This window comes from Microchirus variegatus (assembly GCF_963457635.1).
Source record: "Microchirus variegatus genome assembly, chromosome: 15".
Taxonomy (NCBI): Eukaryota; Metazoa; Chordata; class Actinopteri; order Pleuronectiformes; family Soleidae; genus Microchirus; species Microchirus variegatus.
This window is the reverse complement of record NC_139816.1, coordinates 20233947-20249748: the sequence shown is the minus strand read 5'-3', so window position 1 is coordinate 20249748 and position 15802 is coordinate 20233947. Positions and strand designations below refer to the sequence as shown.

The window sequence follows — 15802 nt, the reverse complement described above, 5'->3', positions numbered from 1 at the left end:
TTGTTTATTACATTTGTTTTAACCCAAACACAATCAGAACAAATAAAGATAATCCCGAGCACGGTGTCGTACATTCCCTTCAGATCAAAGGTCACTGATCCCGTCTCACAAGAAAGACAAAGCCAGCACATAGAGGGGGTTTAATTCAGGTATTTATTTGTATCTCATAAATCCATCTCTCTTCATTTAAAATGGGGTGAAAGCAGATTAAAAATGAATCTTCTATACACATCCTCTCCAGTAAAGGGGCATTCTGTACAGTGTAGGTGGTGTTTACAGTGTGTATCTACACGCGATATGTTACAGGTTGGACGCGTTTCAGGCGGCCTCAGGCGGAGGTTACAAGTTACCTGATGTTCTATCATCACACTGTGACGTGTGAGGGAGTTTCACCTGGTCAGGTGACGCGTGGCTGCGACCAAGGCCGCCTGAAACGTCCCATCTATTTCTGATAAGAACAAAGGCATCACAGATTTCCATCAATGGAGCGGCGGCTCTGTGTAATTAATTATAATATTTAAGTCATTTATTTACTTTTCATCATCTTTATACAATGAATATTCACATACAGTTGATTTTCTTTGATTAGAGGCGTCTGTTCAAAAGGAAGCACATAGCTACGGCGGTTGTTTTTTTTTTTGTAATTATCTTAAAAGTCGGCTCCTCTTGCTACAGTAAATGTTTGTCCTCGCCGTCACATACATGACTGATGACTTCACGGCTCACAAGCTCCTCCCACAAAAAAGGCCTAAACGCAGCGTGCCGCTGGAGGATAAAATGAAAAATAGTAACCTGCCATTGCTCGAGCAGTTTTCTTTTTTTTCTGTCCTACATTCAAATCACTGACTGAAAGAATGAGTCGTCGTACAAAAACAATGGAAGTGGACATTTTGTGGAGCAAAGGCCACGCCCCCTCCTGCAGCGTCAGAGGAAGGATGTGCGGAAACGGAAAAACACACAATGAACTCTGACGCAGAGCGACGTCAGGTTCGCCTCAACACACACACACACACACATTATCTTATCTGTGGCACATTTGCGTCGTTTCCATGATTTAACAAACACTGACATTCAAGGGCATTAACTGCCATGATAATGACATTTTATTTTTTGCAATTAAGCTCGGAGTGATTAGTTTATAATCTGAGAAGCTGACAACAGCTCCCTTAAGTACATGGAAAGATGTAGTGAAAGCAGGACATTCATCTGAACGAATGGGTGAGACGGCCCAGTGTCACAGGTTCTTAAAGGCATTTTTTCTTTTTATGTTAAGGGTTAAACTGTCTGTGGCGCTGTTTGAACAAGTGTTGTTGAAGTAAATGGGATTTAAATGTTGTCAAACGAGCGAGAATGGAGACACTGGCAGATTCCACGGAGCCACAGAATCTGGGTTTTGTTTTTCTTTTGTGTTATATTTTATTTTATTTTGTTGAGGCTACGACTTTTTTTCAAAAAGTTTCATGTTTTAGTGTCATAAGTGTGAGGATCTTTAGTCCAGCGTCTCAGGCTTTAACTCCACTGTCGTCACACACTTCAGTTTGTACATTTTCCTTTATGATTTGTGTCTTAATCCAAACAGGACGATCCAAAAATGCTTCAGGTGTCCATAATCGCTGAGGGATATTCTCGTCTTCATCCTCTTCTTATCTGTCCAATCAAGGTTTTTGTTTCAAAAAAAAAAAAACAAGAAAAAACTTAATAAGAGACGATTTAGAGATCCAGGCTAAAATGTCTCCGTGTGTGATGGTAGTCATCTCATCTTCCAAGGCAGCCATGCAAGCAACAAAAAAAGTGTATTTCTTATTTTATTTTTTAATCACTATGGATCCAAAAAGGACAAAAGTAATTCAGGCACCAGACCCCAGTTTTACTCTTACCATTTAAAAAACTCTATAGAACTAGAGCTTTAAAAGTAGAATATGCTTCTACTATAAAATCCTCTCAAAAACACTATCAGTCTGTTTTAAAAAGCTGGTCAGCGGTGGGGAAGGAAATAAAAAAAAAATACCCATGACCTCTGTTTTTAAACAGACAAGCAAACAAATGCTGAAATTGTTGCATATTTCATGAAGGGATTTCATATATAATATATAGATATATATATATATTATATATAAGGGCTGTGGATCAGAGCTGCAGCAGAAACAACGCTGCAAAATTAAGATTTTGGTTTAAAATGAGAAAATAGCTTATATACATTGGTGGTTTTCTTGTGCAATATTTTTTGTTTGTTTTCTGAGTTTGTTTTTACTTGAATGGATAAACTGCTAATGGGGAAGGGAGGGGGAGGGTAAAACACAGAGGCTCCTCCCTCTATTCTTGGCCAAATCCTTCTGTTTCCTCGATGGCAAAGAGCAGCTTCTCTTTCAGCTGTTCAAAGTTTTTGTAGGGAGGCAAGTCCAGACGGTTAAAACTAAACAAACAAACAAAAAAAAAGACAAAGATGGAGGAACAAAGATTAGTAACAAAACAAGAAAACCAGCACTGGTTATTAATGGTGATCCCCTTGTCCTGATTACATATTAATAGCTTCCAACATTTAATACACCGTCATTTTTGATCCCATCAGCTTTGTGCTGTGTTCACACTTTACATGTAACAAATTTACATACAAAGTCAATGCACAGACACGATATTCACGCCAGCCAGGCCCAAGCGACATGATTGGTGCTTATGTCACAAATTGTGTCTGTCGCTCCAGTTGAAATATTTCAACTTTTGCAAAAAATTGCACTGATGCGATGACACGACGGTCAGCGTTAAGATTTTCCACGTACTTACATGGATGGTGCTGAGAAACCACACAAGACGACTGCTTCTTCTCTGCAGACGTTTCGACGAGAGAGAGTCCAACTAAGCTTTGGTTGATGGCTGCTAAAATACGGCCACTTGCAGGCAGTGCTCGATTGGTGCGGAGCGACGCGACAGCATTTGTGTGAACACAGCTTCACACAACTGTTTTTTGTTACGCGACACGAGTGATGTATTTTACATCATCACTGACAGAAAGACAGACAGTGGAAGCATAATGGCTAAACTAGTAAAGTCAGACAGCGGCTAACTTTAGGTTAAAGGTGCTATATGTAAGAATGTGGCCAAAAACGGTTACTACACTCTAATTCAAAATACGGAGTTCTTTTAGGTTCCATTTTATGGCCAGTTGCTTTAGATTTATTACATAATGCACCTTTAAGGAATTATCCCCAGTTCTTATTTGTTTAAAGAGAGGAGTTGGAATATGAATCTCGAGTTGTCCTTTCAGAAAGCCCTACAAGCTCAGCTGCGGCGTGGGGTAGCAGCAGTAGCAATGGTTTGGTGACAGAAGTTACACACTGGAGCTTTAACTATGGCTGCTGTGATGAACCTTGAGACTGAGATGAGAACATATTGACAAAACTAATGGAATATTTACTATTTTTGTCCAACTCAACTTATTTACTTACTTGATAGTTACATTTTCGTGTAAATTCACATTAATGGCCATAATCGACAACAATCTGGGCAAAACTCACCACGTGTGGCTCCGAGGAAGCCACGTGTCCTTCCCCACCTTCTCAATGCAGAACTTCTGTGGCCCGTTACTTCCTGCAGAGCAGATGAAGGGTACGAGGGTTGAGAAGACAAAAATATACACTGATCAGCCACAAGATGAAAACTAACATAAAACGTTTCAAAGAACATTAAAACTGGTCTTATCAGTTTGTGTACCTTTGCATATTTTTTTTTTGTCAGCATTTAATTCTCTCAGAAGTGGTTCATATTATGTTGTGACTCACAAGCGCAAGCACAAAAGCAGTACAGTGCTAATAAAGTGAGACGGCTGCAAACGGGCTGAAGTCTGTTTGAAAACCTCAACATTTCAGAAGTAGTTTCTATAAAAATCTAGAAAAAAGCTAAAAAAATCCCTGTGTATTCAGCAGTCTGACAGGATAAGTGCTCACTGTAATTGGGTACCAGAGGGGTGAGGGTGGAACAGGATCACCTCACATACTGGTACTTAACATAGAGACGCATGCTTTCTTTTGGTAATTACGCAAAGATAGAAATTCCTCACTGGAGCTTTGAGAACAACACGGAACGTATGGATTTCACTTATGAAAATTTAAACATACTGGTTTTACATATTATTGTCTTTTTAAAAAGTGTCATGTTACAGCTGAATTTCCCTCACTTTTCTCTTCACTTTCAGGTGTTGTTGTTGAACCTATGAAACCTTCAGTTAACATCAAAACTCAATACATGTTTAGTTTTTTCCATTGTGGGCTACTGCAAAAACATTAGGGATGCAACAGTTCAGTTTTCCCACGATTCGGTATGCATCACAAAGCACAGATATAATCACACCACAAACTTTATTCAAACAACTACAAATACACTGTACTGCTCCAAGTGATAGAGACAGGTGATGACGACATAAATGAGAGGCTTGCTCAGAGTCGCACTGTAGGTGAATGTGGAGCCGACTTCAGCGTTGTGATGCGAGGAAGAGGTTATTACACGGAGCGAATCATTTCTGTCGATATCCAACTTGAAACTAACTTCACTGCGGTGCATAACCGATGCTTGCAACGTAATGCTTGCACACCGTGGTTTGTTTGTTGACAGTCCTTTTCTCATTCTCATCGTAGTTTGCACTGAATCCAAAATAATCCCACACTTAAACGGACTTAAACGAAGACGGTGCCTCTTTAAACTTGAGTCTCGTTCACTCGCCATTGTTTCTGCGGCATGAGCAGCCCATGGCACTGAGTGCAGCGCTGCGCTCATGTCTCCGCTCCTGAGTGGATCTAGTCGCACAGCTTTACAAAGTTTTGATAAGGTTTTGTGACGGGCCGAAACGTCCCGAAATACCGTTGTTTGCTGTTGTGTATTGAACCGAATAGGGCGTACAGAGCAGTTCATTAAAATACAGAATACCGTTGCATCCCTAAAAAACATGGTGGTCCAAAAAGCTGCCTCTGTGGAGCTGGCTCAGCTCCTGATGTAAATATAAAAGGCTCATTCTGCACAACCCAGTGAAAAAAAGGCAAAATCTAACCATTTTATCTTACATCTTTCTCACACTGGACCTTTAATTTGAGCAGCTTCAGTTATTAACATACTGTACAAAGACTTTTGTGGGAAATGTGGTCCTTAAAAGCAACTGTGCCCCAAGTCTACAATTCATGCGAATCTTGGCAAATGAATGTTTCCTTGGCAGCTCTGTGAGGATGTGGAGGAGTCTGTCAGTATAAGGTGACTGCACAGCAAGTCAAGAACAATTCTCCAGGATACTGATGGGCATACGTTTCCTTTTCTAGGATCAAGACAGGTTTTCATAACCGGGAAGTCAAATTATTCACCAAAAGACGCAAAGCAGTAGAAAAACCACAAAGAAGAAGGTGGAGGTCTGGAATAAAATTCATCAACTATCTATCAACATGATGAAGAGGGGAAAGAAAAAAGCTCATGAGTCAAAGCCATGTGTCATCTGTCATATGGTTCTGGTTCTGTTCTTGCTATAGTTGAAGTTATACAGGAGTTAGGCTCACATTCAGTCAAAAACATCAAAACTCATTTCATCAAGCAGCCGGACAATGACCGCATATATTTAAGGTCAGCTACTGACTGCAGGGGAGTTTACATCAAATAATACATATGATTATAGTTTCTTTTGAACCCTCACCTCTGAAATAAGATTAAAACTGGGTCTTTTTATCTTCGAATTTGCAGAGGTTTATTTCCAACAAGCCTGTGGAACACACTTTGTGTTGCCGTGTACATTATTTGTAAAGATTGTTACTGACCCATGAGTTCAGCGAAGCCCCCCAGGGGAAGTCTGCAGGTTCCAGTGACAAACTGCATGAGCCGCAGCCTCACCTCATTGTCCACTTCTTTCACCAGCTGCAGGGGGGAAAGTGATGATACACATCAAAACAGAAATGTCACTGCTGACCTTGACAAAGTGCCAACACTGAGACAAACTAGGAAATAGAGTGAGTGTATCTGTTACCTATTTAGGTCATTTTCTGGCATAAACACCAACCATTGTCGGGACCAGTGGTCGTCATGGAAACCAAAACTGATTTCTGAGAAACTGGTTAAGTTTAAGGCTAAGATTTGAATTAGGGTTAGGTTAAGGTTAGGGACAATGTTTTATTAACTTGAATTAAAGTCAACAAAGGTGAAGCCACACAACCAAGATAACGCCATTGTGGCAGGCAACTCGTCACCAGCTGTTTTCATTAAAAAAAGTGAAGATGGTGAACACCAGGAAGTTTCAACCTTAACTGCAGATTGGGGAGCTGTGAATCTGGATGCCAACTTCACGCAAACTAACTCAAATACATGCTTTTATTGTGATGTATAAGTGTTCTCTGGAGTAGAATGAGAGGGGAAAGTTTATCAGAAAGTTGAGGTTGATGTAATGTTGCAGGTATGGAATAATGTCCACTGCAGCTGTTTCCATACTTGTGAAAAGCACCAGGGGGTACTGTAAAGACCATTTATCTTCAGCTCATTAGGTTCTCTGTGAATTTTTAACTACACAGTGAACTCCTAAAGCTTGAAACCGGCACTGGAGGCACTTTGCCAGCCAGAATGACCAAAATGAGTCATGCAAAATCCAGAGCGCAATACTCTGTCCTAAAAAGACTACCTGCATATGTGTGTGTGTGTGTTGAGGAGGACTGTACCTGCCAGAACCAGATGATCTGTTTGCTGTTCCTAGTGTAGTGACGGTACACTGTGTTCCTCTGCCAGTCCTGAAGGTCCACCTCCTGCATGCCACACAGCATCACCTGGATCACAAACATACAGATGATAAGCAGCAAAAAGGGAACACATACCAGACCCAGAACCACTCAGAGGAATTTACACAACTCCTCCTGTGTTGTAACTAACTCATCTTTAATCACCAACTATAATTGAAGCACTTTGAAAGCTGTTTCTCTAATATTTAACAGTCGGTGGCGCTAGAGCGCTACGTTCAGATAAACCAAACCAAACTGAAGCACAACCTGAGGACATCATTGGGAGAAAAAAAAGCAAGATCAACAAAAAACTGTGGGAAATAAAGTGATGAAAATATGACATTTCTGCTTTATTCAGCTGTTTTATAAAAGTTATATGAAAACAATTCGGACAGTTATGCAAAATAACTGCTGCCATAACAAAACCCTGCACTCAGATGATGTAATAGTTTAGACAGACCCTTTCTGGGGTAAAGTTTGGCCCATTTTGAATTCTTGATGCTTATAATTAACTGTCTTTCTTTTCACTCTGTTTTGTTTATATTGGGTTTTTTTTGGCTCACAAAGTCACAGAACAGATCTGGACTGATCACAAGGTGTACTATGTCTTACTCTATTAGTGAGACATTAATGTGAATTCATGTGACATCAAACTTGGACAGAACACAATTAAAGTTAGTTCTTGACCTCAAATGTAAAAACCAACACTTCTTGAAAATATATTTGAGTTGACATTTATAGCAGCTGCCAATTTAGGTTCCTTTGTATATGTATGGAAACTGACAGATCTGTGAGGTACTGCTCACCTCCAGCTCCTTTTCATCAAAGTACTGGAGCCACTGCAGTGGAACCACCTCATTGAACCCATCCAGAAAAGCTTTGGTCTGACCTTCAACCCCACGAGAGAACCTCCACTCTGCCATCAGACTGCAAAAATGTACATCATAAATAGCTGTTTTAGAAACTAAATCATGATTTATACTCAGTCACACAACACTTTTGGAATACATTAAACCACATTTTATGTATGCATTTCAGATGTATAAAAGTGGTACTTGACATTTTCCGCTATAGGGCTGGGAAAATGTCATGATTGGATCATATTTTGATACTTGGTGTTGGCTTTGGTGTCGATATTGTTTTCCTCCTTGAACCTGAACTGAACTGACACATTAACCCACAAGTCATATTTCCAAAATCAGTCCGTCTGTCATTATGACATTTTTCTACACTGAATGAGACAATGGTACAGAACATGCACTGGATGTATTTTAACTGCTATATTTAGCTGCACTTGCTAATAAAATGAATATGGACAAGCAAAGAGAAATTAAAGTGTTTTTTTTTTAGGTTTGCTATAAATGCAATAAACATGACACAGTGATCTATGAGACTTCAAATTAAGTTTCTTAAAATAAAATGTCTTCGAAATCCTGGATTGCATAAAACACAGAACATATAATTCTGGAAGGGAACTTTTTTTTTCTTAAACCTTGAGATATGGATATTTAGACCAAATGACGATTTCCATGGAGACACATCTCTAACTATCAGACCCAGACGAAAACAGTATAATAATCTCCCTGTTGCTCTTGATTGTTTTAACATATGGACCGACAACTTCCTTTGATGAACCCTGTTTAAAATCCCCCCGCCTCCTCGATTATATCAATAAGTTGTCATCAAATCCAACCATTATCAAAATGAAGAAAAGTAGCGCAGTAAGGATACAAACATGCACACTGACAGAGGGATACATCTATTAGGATGATACAATGTAATGTAAGCCCGCAATTCACAATTATTTTCATAATCGATTAATCTCTGGATTATTTGTTTGATCCATAAAATGGCAGAAAATTTAGAAGAAACCGGAAAATATTTAAATATTTATATTTAAAAGGCTGAAAAATCAATTAATCATAATTAAAACATTGAAACCAATCGATTGATTCAACAGAGAGTCATCTAGTAATAGACAATTAATTAATTACTCCTTGCAGGAGGATAGTGGCTGGTTACTATAGAGACGACCTGGTCAAAGAAGATTTAATGTGAACATGTCAAGCGGCAATCATCAAAAGTGTTGAGCAACAGAGTATAAATCAAGATTCACAAAGAACAATATTCAAATTCAAAATATATTTTCTGATAGAAAGAGAGGTTTGATTGAACCTGATATATTCCTCCTTGTTCTCCTCGGTGACGAGGACATTAGTGCCATCAGGTTTAAGGTCATGCGAGGTGATCTTTCCCAGGATCTCCATGTCCACTGAGAAATACATCTCTAGACCACACTCTTCAATGTTGTTGTCCCTGAGGAGATATGAGGTCATGTCACTGTCACAGAATGATAGGAGGATGAACAGCTTAATGGTGCAAAAAAATAATTATCAATGTGAGTAATGCGTCTGTTCTGGAGATTGAACCTGCTTTCTTTGTTCCAAACTGTGGCTGCATTAGGTCTTATCTGCAGGGAACTAAGTCTCTTCTTCTTTTATCCTTCTGAGTAACTGGAATTTATAAGCTGCCTCATTTGTAGTCTGCCTGCTTCCAAAATCTCTGTGGTGGAGGTTTATGTGGTTTTACTTCATTAATCTAAATATTTGCTCAGTATTAAATGTTTTGTACTTTACTTACTTAATCATGTCATAGTCTTTTCTTTAAACCTTTGCTCTATTACTGACTAGTTGTCTTTCTATATTCCATAATAGACTGTGTGTCTGCTCACAGTGGAGGACGGATCCCACCTCTGCTGCTCTTTTTGTGGTTTCTTCTTTCTCTGTCCCGTTAAGTGTTTGATCATGAATGTCTTCCTTATTCGTATATACATGGTTATTTTTAGCAACAGATTGATTATCGTGATCCAGGCCAAAGAAAATGAAAACATAATGGCCTTTTGTTCAGATCTTTCTTTTAACCCACACTGACATTATTTAACTTTTGAGCAGATTAAGCTGTGATTGTTTCATCACAATTTACATCAATCTAAATGTATCAGACCAAAAGCATGTCCATAAAAGAGTGTTTTCAAACACTTTCAGTCACACACAGGTTAAGGGCAACCAATGACAATGGCTCTCCAAGAACCAGGGATCTTTCTGGATGATCTAATTAAAAATGCACAAATTGGCCCTTTAATCAAAGGCTCTACTTAGACTTAAGTCACATCAAAACAAATAAAACGCCATTTGCAATAACGTCATCACTGAAACGGCAACTTCTTTGTGGACTTCAGAGATGTTGATTTTCCAAACCAAGTAAAGCAATTACAAACAAACATGGAAGCTACAGGAAAAACTACCTGATCCATATAAGCGAGTTGTAAAACTCCGGGTCAATTGACTCAAGATCTTTGAGGATGAGCTTCTTGTTCAGCATGCGTTTGTAGAAAGGCAGGGAAAAGCCTGTGTCAATGAACTTTCCATGGAAAAGTGCCTGCAGACATAAAAATGGGACCAAAATTATGTTTTGCTGCACTGGACAATGTGAAAATAAAAACAGACAGATGTGTACAGACCTACAGAGTAGGAGTAAAATGTCAGCTTTATAAAAATGCTTCTGCTTTGGCATAATGTCACCAATTTCTGGTTGCTTTAATTATTCTGTTTGCATGTGGGTGGTTAGTACATCTACTTGCCATTGCAATGAAGCGACCTATGAAGCAGAAGTACGAAAGGTGGTCAGGGTTGATGGCTGAGGCCGGGTTGATCTGCAGACAGTAGTTGCTCTTGCCAGCGTACTCAAACAGACAGTACATGGGGTTCAACACTTCGTGGGACAACAAGAAGAACCACTCTCTGAAAAGTGAGGCATGTGACAGAGAGACAAGAGATGGAGGCATGGATTAAAAATGAAAATACAGAGGACAAAGAAAAGCGGAGGTGCATATGATCAAATTACACTTCCAAGATGCTAGTTTGGACAAAAAATACAACATTTTGATTTGCATAGTCTCTTGTACCTAGCCAAGCCGCCATAATCAAGACCCTCCTCGCCTCTGAAGATGACGTACAGTCTCCTCCTCAAGTCGTAAGGCTTGAGTGCCATAATCTACATAAACGGAGAAGGAACACAGATCAACAAGTGACACAATGGTTCCATTCATGTAGGCTGTGACGCATCACTGCACTTAAAAACACGTTCAACTGCAACAACTATGTGATTAAATGATCCTCTTACTTGCTGGAAAGAGTCTTCGAACAATGTCTGTCTGGAGACGGTGATCTTCACATGACTTGGGAGAGCATTGGACTGTATAATAATGGGGGTTGTGATGTATATTAATGTACAGTAAAGTGCAAAATTAGAATTTAAATGTGTGAAAGAGCAATAAAAAGAATGATTTATAAAAGTATAGAGAAACAACGTACCTGGCACAAGTAGCGAAAATGGGCAAGTTTCCATCGGAAGCTGCGCTCATAAGCAATCTGGGGGCCTTTGGTGCTGAAAAAAAAAAGGATTCAATGTTTACATATATAGGGTACAAGCTGACAGATGCTCTGGGGAAAAGGTGGTGCATGTGGAACATACTCTGGTATGTGTTAATGAAGTGTACATTAAGCAAATCTTCTGTGCCGACATTGGCTGAAATTGACATTGGCCGAATGAAACCCCATCTGTTCCTACAAAACATATTTTACACACAAGGCAGCTCTTTAGGCTATTGTTTAAATACAGCATATGTCACGGCTTCAGGTATCATGCAAGTTAATGTGGAACACATGATCAAGACAATTTATTTTACAATGGGGTTCTTACACAGAGGACTTTCCAGTGCGGGGGTCACTGAAAGTGGTGGTTCGAGTGTTGTGATCCACAAAATAGCGCACGCCTTCCCTTGTGTATCGGATCTCCCAACCTTCAGGCAGAGGATCCTCATTCTGTAGCCTACACAGATGCAGACAAAATGAGATATTAAAACAAACCACACAGAACTTTACATGCCCATCATATACATGTACTGCTAAATGTATAATGTAGAAACTAAGTCCACGGACAAACACACAACACTCCAGTAGATATTTTGACTTATTACAGAAGGAAAAGCACACGTGTACTTGAGCAAATTAAAACTGGCTGCATTCCATATTGTTAAACTGGTTCCACGGTGCTGGTTTTGCATATGCAGGATCACTGTCATGGCGTATGAGGATACATGATGGAACTGAGTCAGTGTTCACTTCAGCTGATCCTTGCTGTTAAAGTCAGACCAGACCAGAGTCACTCTGGTCTGGTCTATTAAAATATAACAGCTGTGACCTTTGACCCTAGAATTAACTTTAATGGTACACAGAACACCTAATTAAGTAGTAGGAGTGACACCAGGTGTGGTCTTCTGTTGCTGTAGCCAATCTGCTTCATGGTTTGAGTTTGTCTATTTAGTCTTCTGCATACCTTGGTTGTAGCAAGTGTTCATTTGAGTTACTATTGCTTTTTGGATATGTTTTCCTTCTTTGGACCACTCCCTGTAAACCTTAGACATGGTTGCACATGAAAACAGCCAACACATCAGGAGTTTTCTTTTCTTTTGTTCTTTTTTTTTTTTATTAAATACCCAGACCAGCCCATCTTGCAATAACAACCATGCCACGTTCACAGTCACTTAAATCACCTTTCTTCTTCAAATTTGATGCTTGGTTGAGACTGACGTCTTGACCAGGTCTACATGTCTTAATGCATTGTGCTGCTTCTCTGTGATTTGTGCTAACAGGCATTTGAACAGGTGTACCCAATGAAGTAGCTGGTCAGCGTCAACAACTGTGTTTAGGTCTGTTCAGCATTAATTTAGAGGTAAAGTGGCTAAATATCATCATGTCATTGGATTCTCGAAAGTGAAAAAGAACTTTGACTTTTACCTTGAGGTTTTCCCCATTACTCGTGATTTAAAAACAAACATCTAAAATAATTCAATCACAGTCAATCAGTCATAATAATATGATGCTTAGAAAATGCTACTGATTCAGGCTGTGTAAAGCCCAATTTATACTCCTGCGTAAAGTGCTCTGCGTAGGTTACGCAGAGTCCTCTGCGTCGACGGAGAGCCTTTTGGGGAGCCTCTGCGTCGTCTCTGCACAAAATATTTTTTAAGTGTCCGTAACTCCTTCAAGGGACAACGGAGACGGCAAGAGCTGCGATTGGTCCTCAGGACAGGCCGAGCAAAGCTACTCTGTGCCGGCGCACAGTGCGCACCGAGCGTCCACAGAGGCGGAGCTGTTCACCGCCGACAACGTCGCTGCCAAACTATAAATTTGTCATATCTTAACACACACAGCACATGTTTAGACTCTAAATGGCCAATTTCTCGCCTCAAATTATCAGACACAGAAAAGTGAGAAACAGCCACTGTTTCAACAACAACAGTCTTTCTCGGGTGGGCGGGAAAACTGATCGGGCGGGAAATTGCAGCGCGTATCCGTCACCATGACGCAGAAGTATGAAGGCTCGAGGTGTCTCCGTGGTGACGCAGTCGAATAACGCATTACGCATAAAAGAAGGAGAGCTATAATGTGGCCTTTACTTTTAGCCCAGTGATGTTTTGAAAGATGTTTCTGTAATCTGACTGTTCAACATAATCTGAAGCCCTGATTAGAGTTCCAGCAAGGATCTGCATAACTTGTTCTTGTAGATTAAATAAAACCAGGATAAAAACTCTGATGTTGCCTACTCTCAAGCACCCATACAGCGATCTTGATAAATGCTGAGACTTATCTACTGTATAAGGAGGTGCAGACAGATAACTTCAGCCAAGCCACAGTGCACACAGAACACATAATTATAGTGAGGACATTAACATTCTATTTTGACGGTGTAGGGCAAGAAAGAGCATTTTCACTCTCAGATGATCCGAATTACATCTTCTTTATTCCTGTAAAGATTCCATCAGATTTCTTACTACCACGACTCACGACATAAAACACATCAAGGACATTTTGGACTATACCTCTTTCAGGTGCTCTCTATCAACCGCGGTGAGGAAATGTGTGAAAAATACAGTTTCCATGTTGTTTTTACTACGTTCACTTTGAGCTCACCCTTGGGTTCGAGGGTCTTCCCACTGGGTTGTCTTGGTGTTGTGGTTGACAAAATACACTCGGTCATTGGAGTCCACACGTCTCTCTTAAGATGATAAAAACACAGACAGAAACCTGTATCTTAATAGACAGAACAGACACTGGGAGCTACTTTATGATGAGACATGTCAGATTATTAGTGGTGAGTTGTGCTAAAAACAAGCGGTCATCTGTGATCACAGCAAATGATTTATATAAGACGAGGGTGAGAGAAGCGTGCGAGTAACAAAACAATTTCTGAATAACTTAATAACTTAAATTAGTACCACAAAGCATTTCGAAACAAGTATGAACACAGTTTGGCATGAAGACATTGTAGTCTATTCTGACACTCTTCTGAACTCTTCTTCCTTAAAGGAAACAAAGTGAAAATGTGAGCAGGATTTAAAAGACAGAATGTGAACTTACCCCAACCAGGAGGTAGTGGGCCAAGAGGATCATTCTCAGCAGACATCATGGATGCCTGCAAATGTGGAATGGATATATACAGATCCATTTGAAAAACCACGGGAAGACGCAAATAAAAATACAGTAGCAGTAAACAAAAATGTATAATTCACAACAGGAAAATTACATTAAGAAATGTGTTTTGTTGTATTGGCAACAAGGCCTCTGTGACTGGTTACTGCTCAGTGCTTCCATCTGCTTGTCTTTTGATTTGTGTTGTGTAAGCCAATCATCAGTGACAATGATATTACTGCTCGGATCAAAGATGTGGGAGAGGGACCCTCAGAAAGATCAAGAGATTGCGGCAGAGGCTGGGCTATGAATATTTAGGTCCTGGCAGGGCAAAGTTCTCAATTTGGCTTAAATGCGTTAAGCTAGATACTAGACAGAGAAGTGAGTGAGTGGGGCGGCAAAACAGAAAAAGAAACAAGGCCCTGTCGAGACCTGTGAACCTGTGAGATCTGATCACAAGTGGACACACCTTTCAGTTCACACCTGGAAATAAAATTAAACCAAATTCATCTCCAGTGATGAGGAGTTTGTCGTCACTCTCTATTATGCAAATATGTGTAATTTCTGTTAACAATATTGAAAATTACAATGATGTTTTGTTTTATTTGACTATACAGATATCTCTATTGTCAATGTATGTGCGTGGGTCTGTTTGTTAGCCTGTATCAGATACAGAGACAATGACGTCCCAAAGGAAGGAGAGAATTAGTGCTCTACAATTAGATTTTAAGAAAATCATGTTGAGAAAAACATTAAAATGTCATGTTAATGGAAAATATTGATATTGTATCAGCAGCAAGTCAGATTAGGCCACCCTTTAACATGCTTCCAATGTGCATTTCCATTCAAATTACTGGGAAAAAAAATCCAAGATAACATATTAAAGTCAATGCATCTGTATTGAATGCTGTCCACTTGTGATCGGATCATTCAAGGATAGGTGTTGAAAGGATAATTTTGAAGTGTGTTTGTTTGTTTGAACTATTCCTTTAAAGTGATCAATCTGGATTTTTTTAAACACCAACAGAAACTGGTCAGCTGATGTCTACACCTACCATGATAAGATGACAATGACCTGTTTTTAGACTTAGTGAATTATTATACGTAATGGTATTACAGGGTTTGATATTCAAAAAATGCAATGTTTGTTAAAAAAAAAATAATTTTAAATTGCAGAAGCACAGAGAGGGTAAAGCATTACTGGCCTAAGTGGCATCATCACAGATCTACAGACACTAAACTATCTTTTTAAAAGAGGCTTCAATCAAAGCCACATATATCCATCTTCTTTTGTACAGGGTTAAGTACTGCGAACTGGTCAAACCAAAAGAACACTTACTCTGATAACACTTGATGACTGGAAAGAACCAGTGTGGTCATGTGACTCATTAACACACAGAATTTAGAGAAAGGACTGAGGGGTTCCAGATTGCTATTGGATTTGTGAAATGGGAATTCATAAAATACCAGACCTTTAAAACAGATGTAACTATGAAAGAAAAAAATAAAGTAAATGAATAAGGGAAAAAGACAGTGGGC

At 39.5% G+C, this 15802-nt stretch overlaps 1 protein-coding gene across 2 annotated transcripts in view; it reads right to left on the bottom strand.

The window, feature by feature from the left end:
- Positions 1–152: 152 nt before the first annotated feature.
- wwp1 (WW domain containing E3 ubiquitin protein ligase 1) overlaps positions 153–15802 on the bottom strand; it is a 37291-nt gene continuing 21641 nt past the window's right edge. The window contains exons 12-25 of one of the 2 annotated variants that reach the window (XM_083901387.1): positions 14213–14267; positions 13766–13850; positions 11493–11621; positions 11105–11177; positions 10914–10985; positions 10696–10784; positions 10372–10531; positions 10036–10169; positions 8907–9047; positions 7538–7658; positions 6675–6779; positions 5787–5883; positions 3513–3585; positions 153–2413 (exon numbers count right to left, since the gene is read on the bottom strand). In XM_083901387.1, the coding sequence (XP_083757513.1) occupies positions 2314–2413; positions 3513–3585; positions 5787–5883; positions 6675–6779; positions 7538–7658; positions 8907–9047; positions 10036–10169; positions 10372–10531; positions 10696–10784; positions 10914–10985; positions 11105–11177; positions 11493–11621; positions 13766–13850; positions 14213–14267 (1434 nt within the window). In that variant the 3' untranslated portion in view covers positions 153–2313. Of the gene's footprint in view, positions 2414–3512; positions 3586–5786; positions 5884–6000; positions 6077–6674; positions 6780–7537; positions 7659–8906; positions 9048–10035; positions 10170–10371; positions 10532–10695; positions 10785–10913; positions 10986–11104; positions 11178–11492; positions 11622–13765; positions 13851–14212; positions 14268–15802 lie in introns of those variants that run through there. The other variant, XM_083901388.1, reaches the window with a different exon arrangement.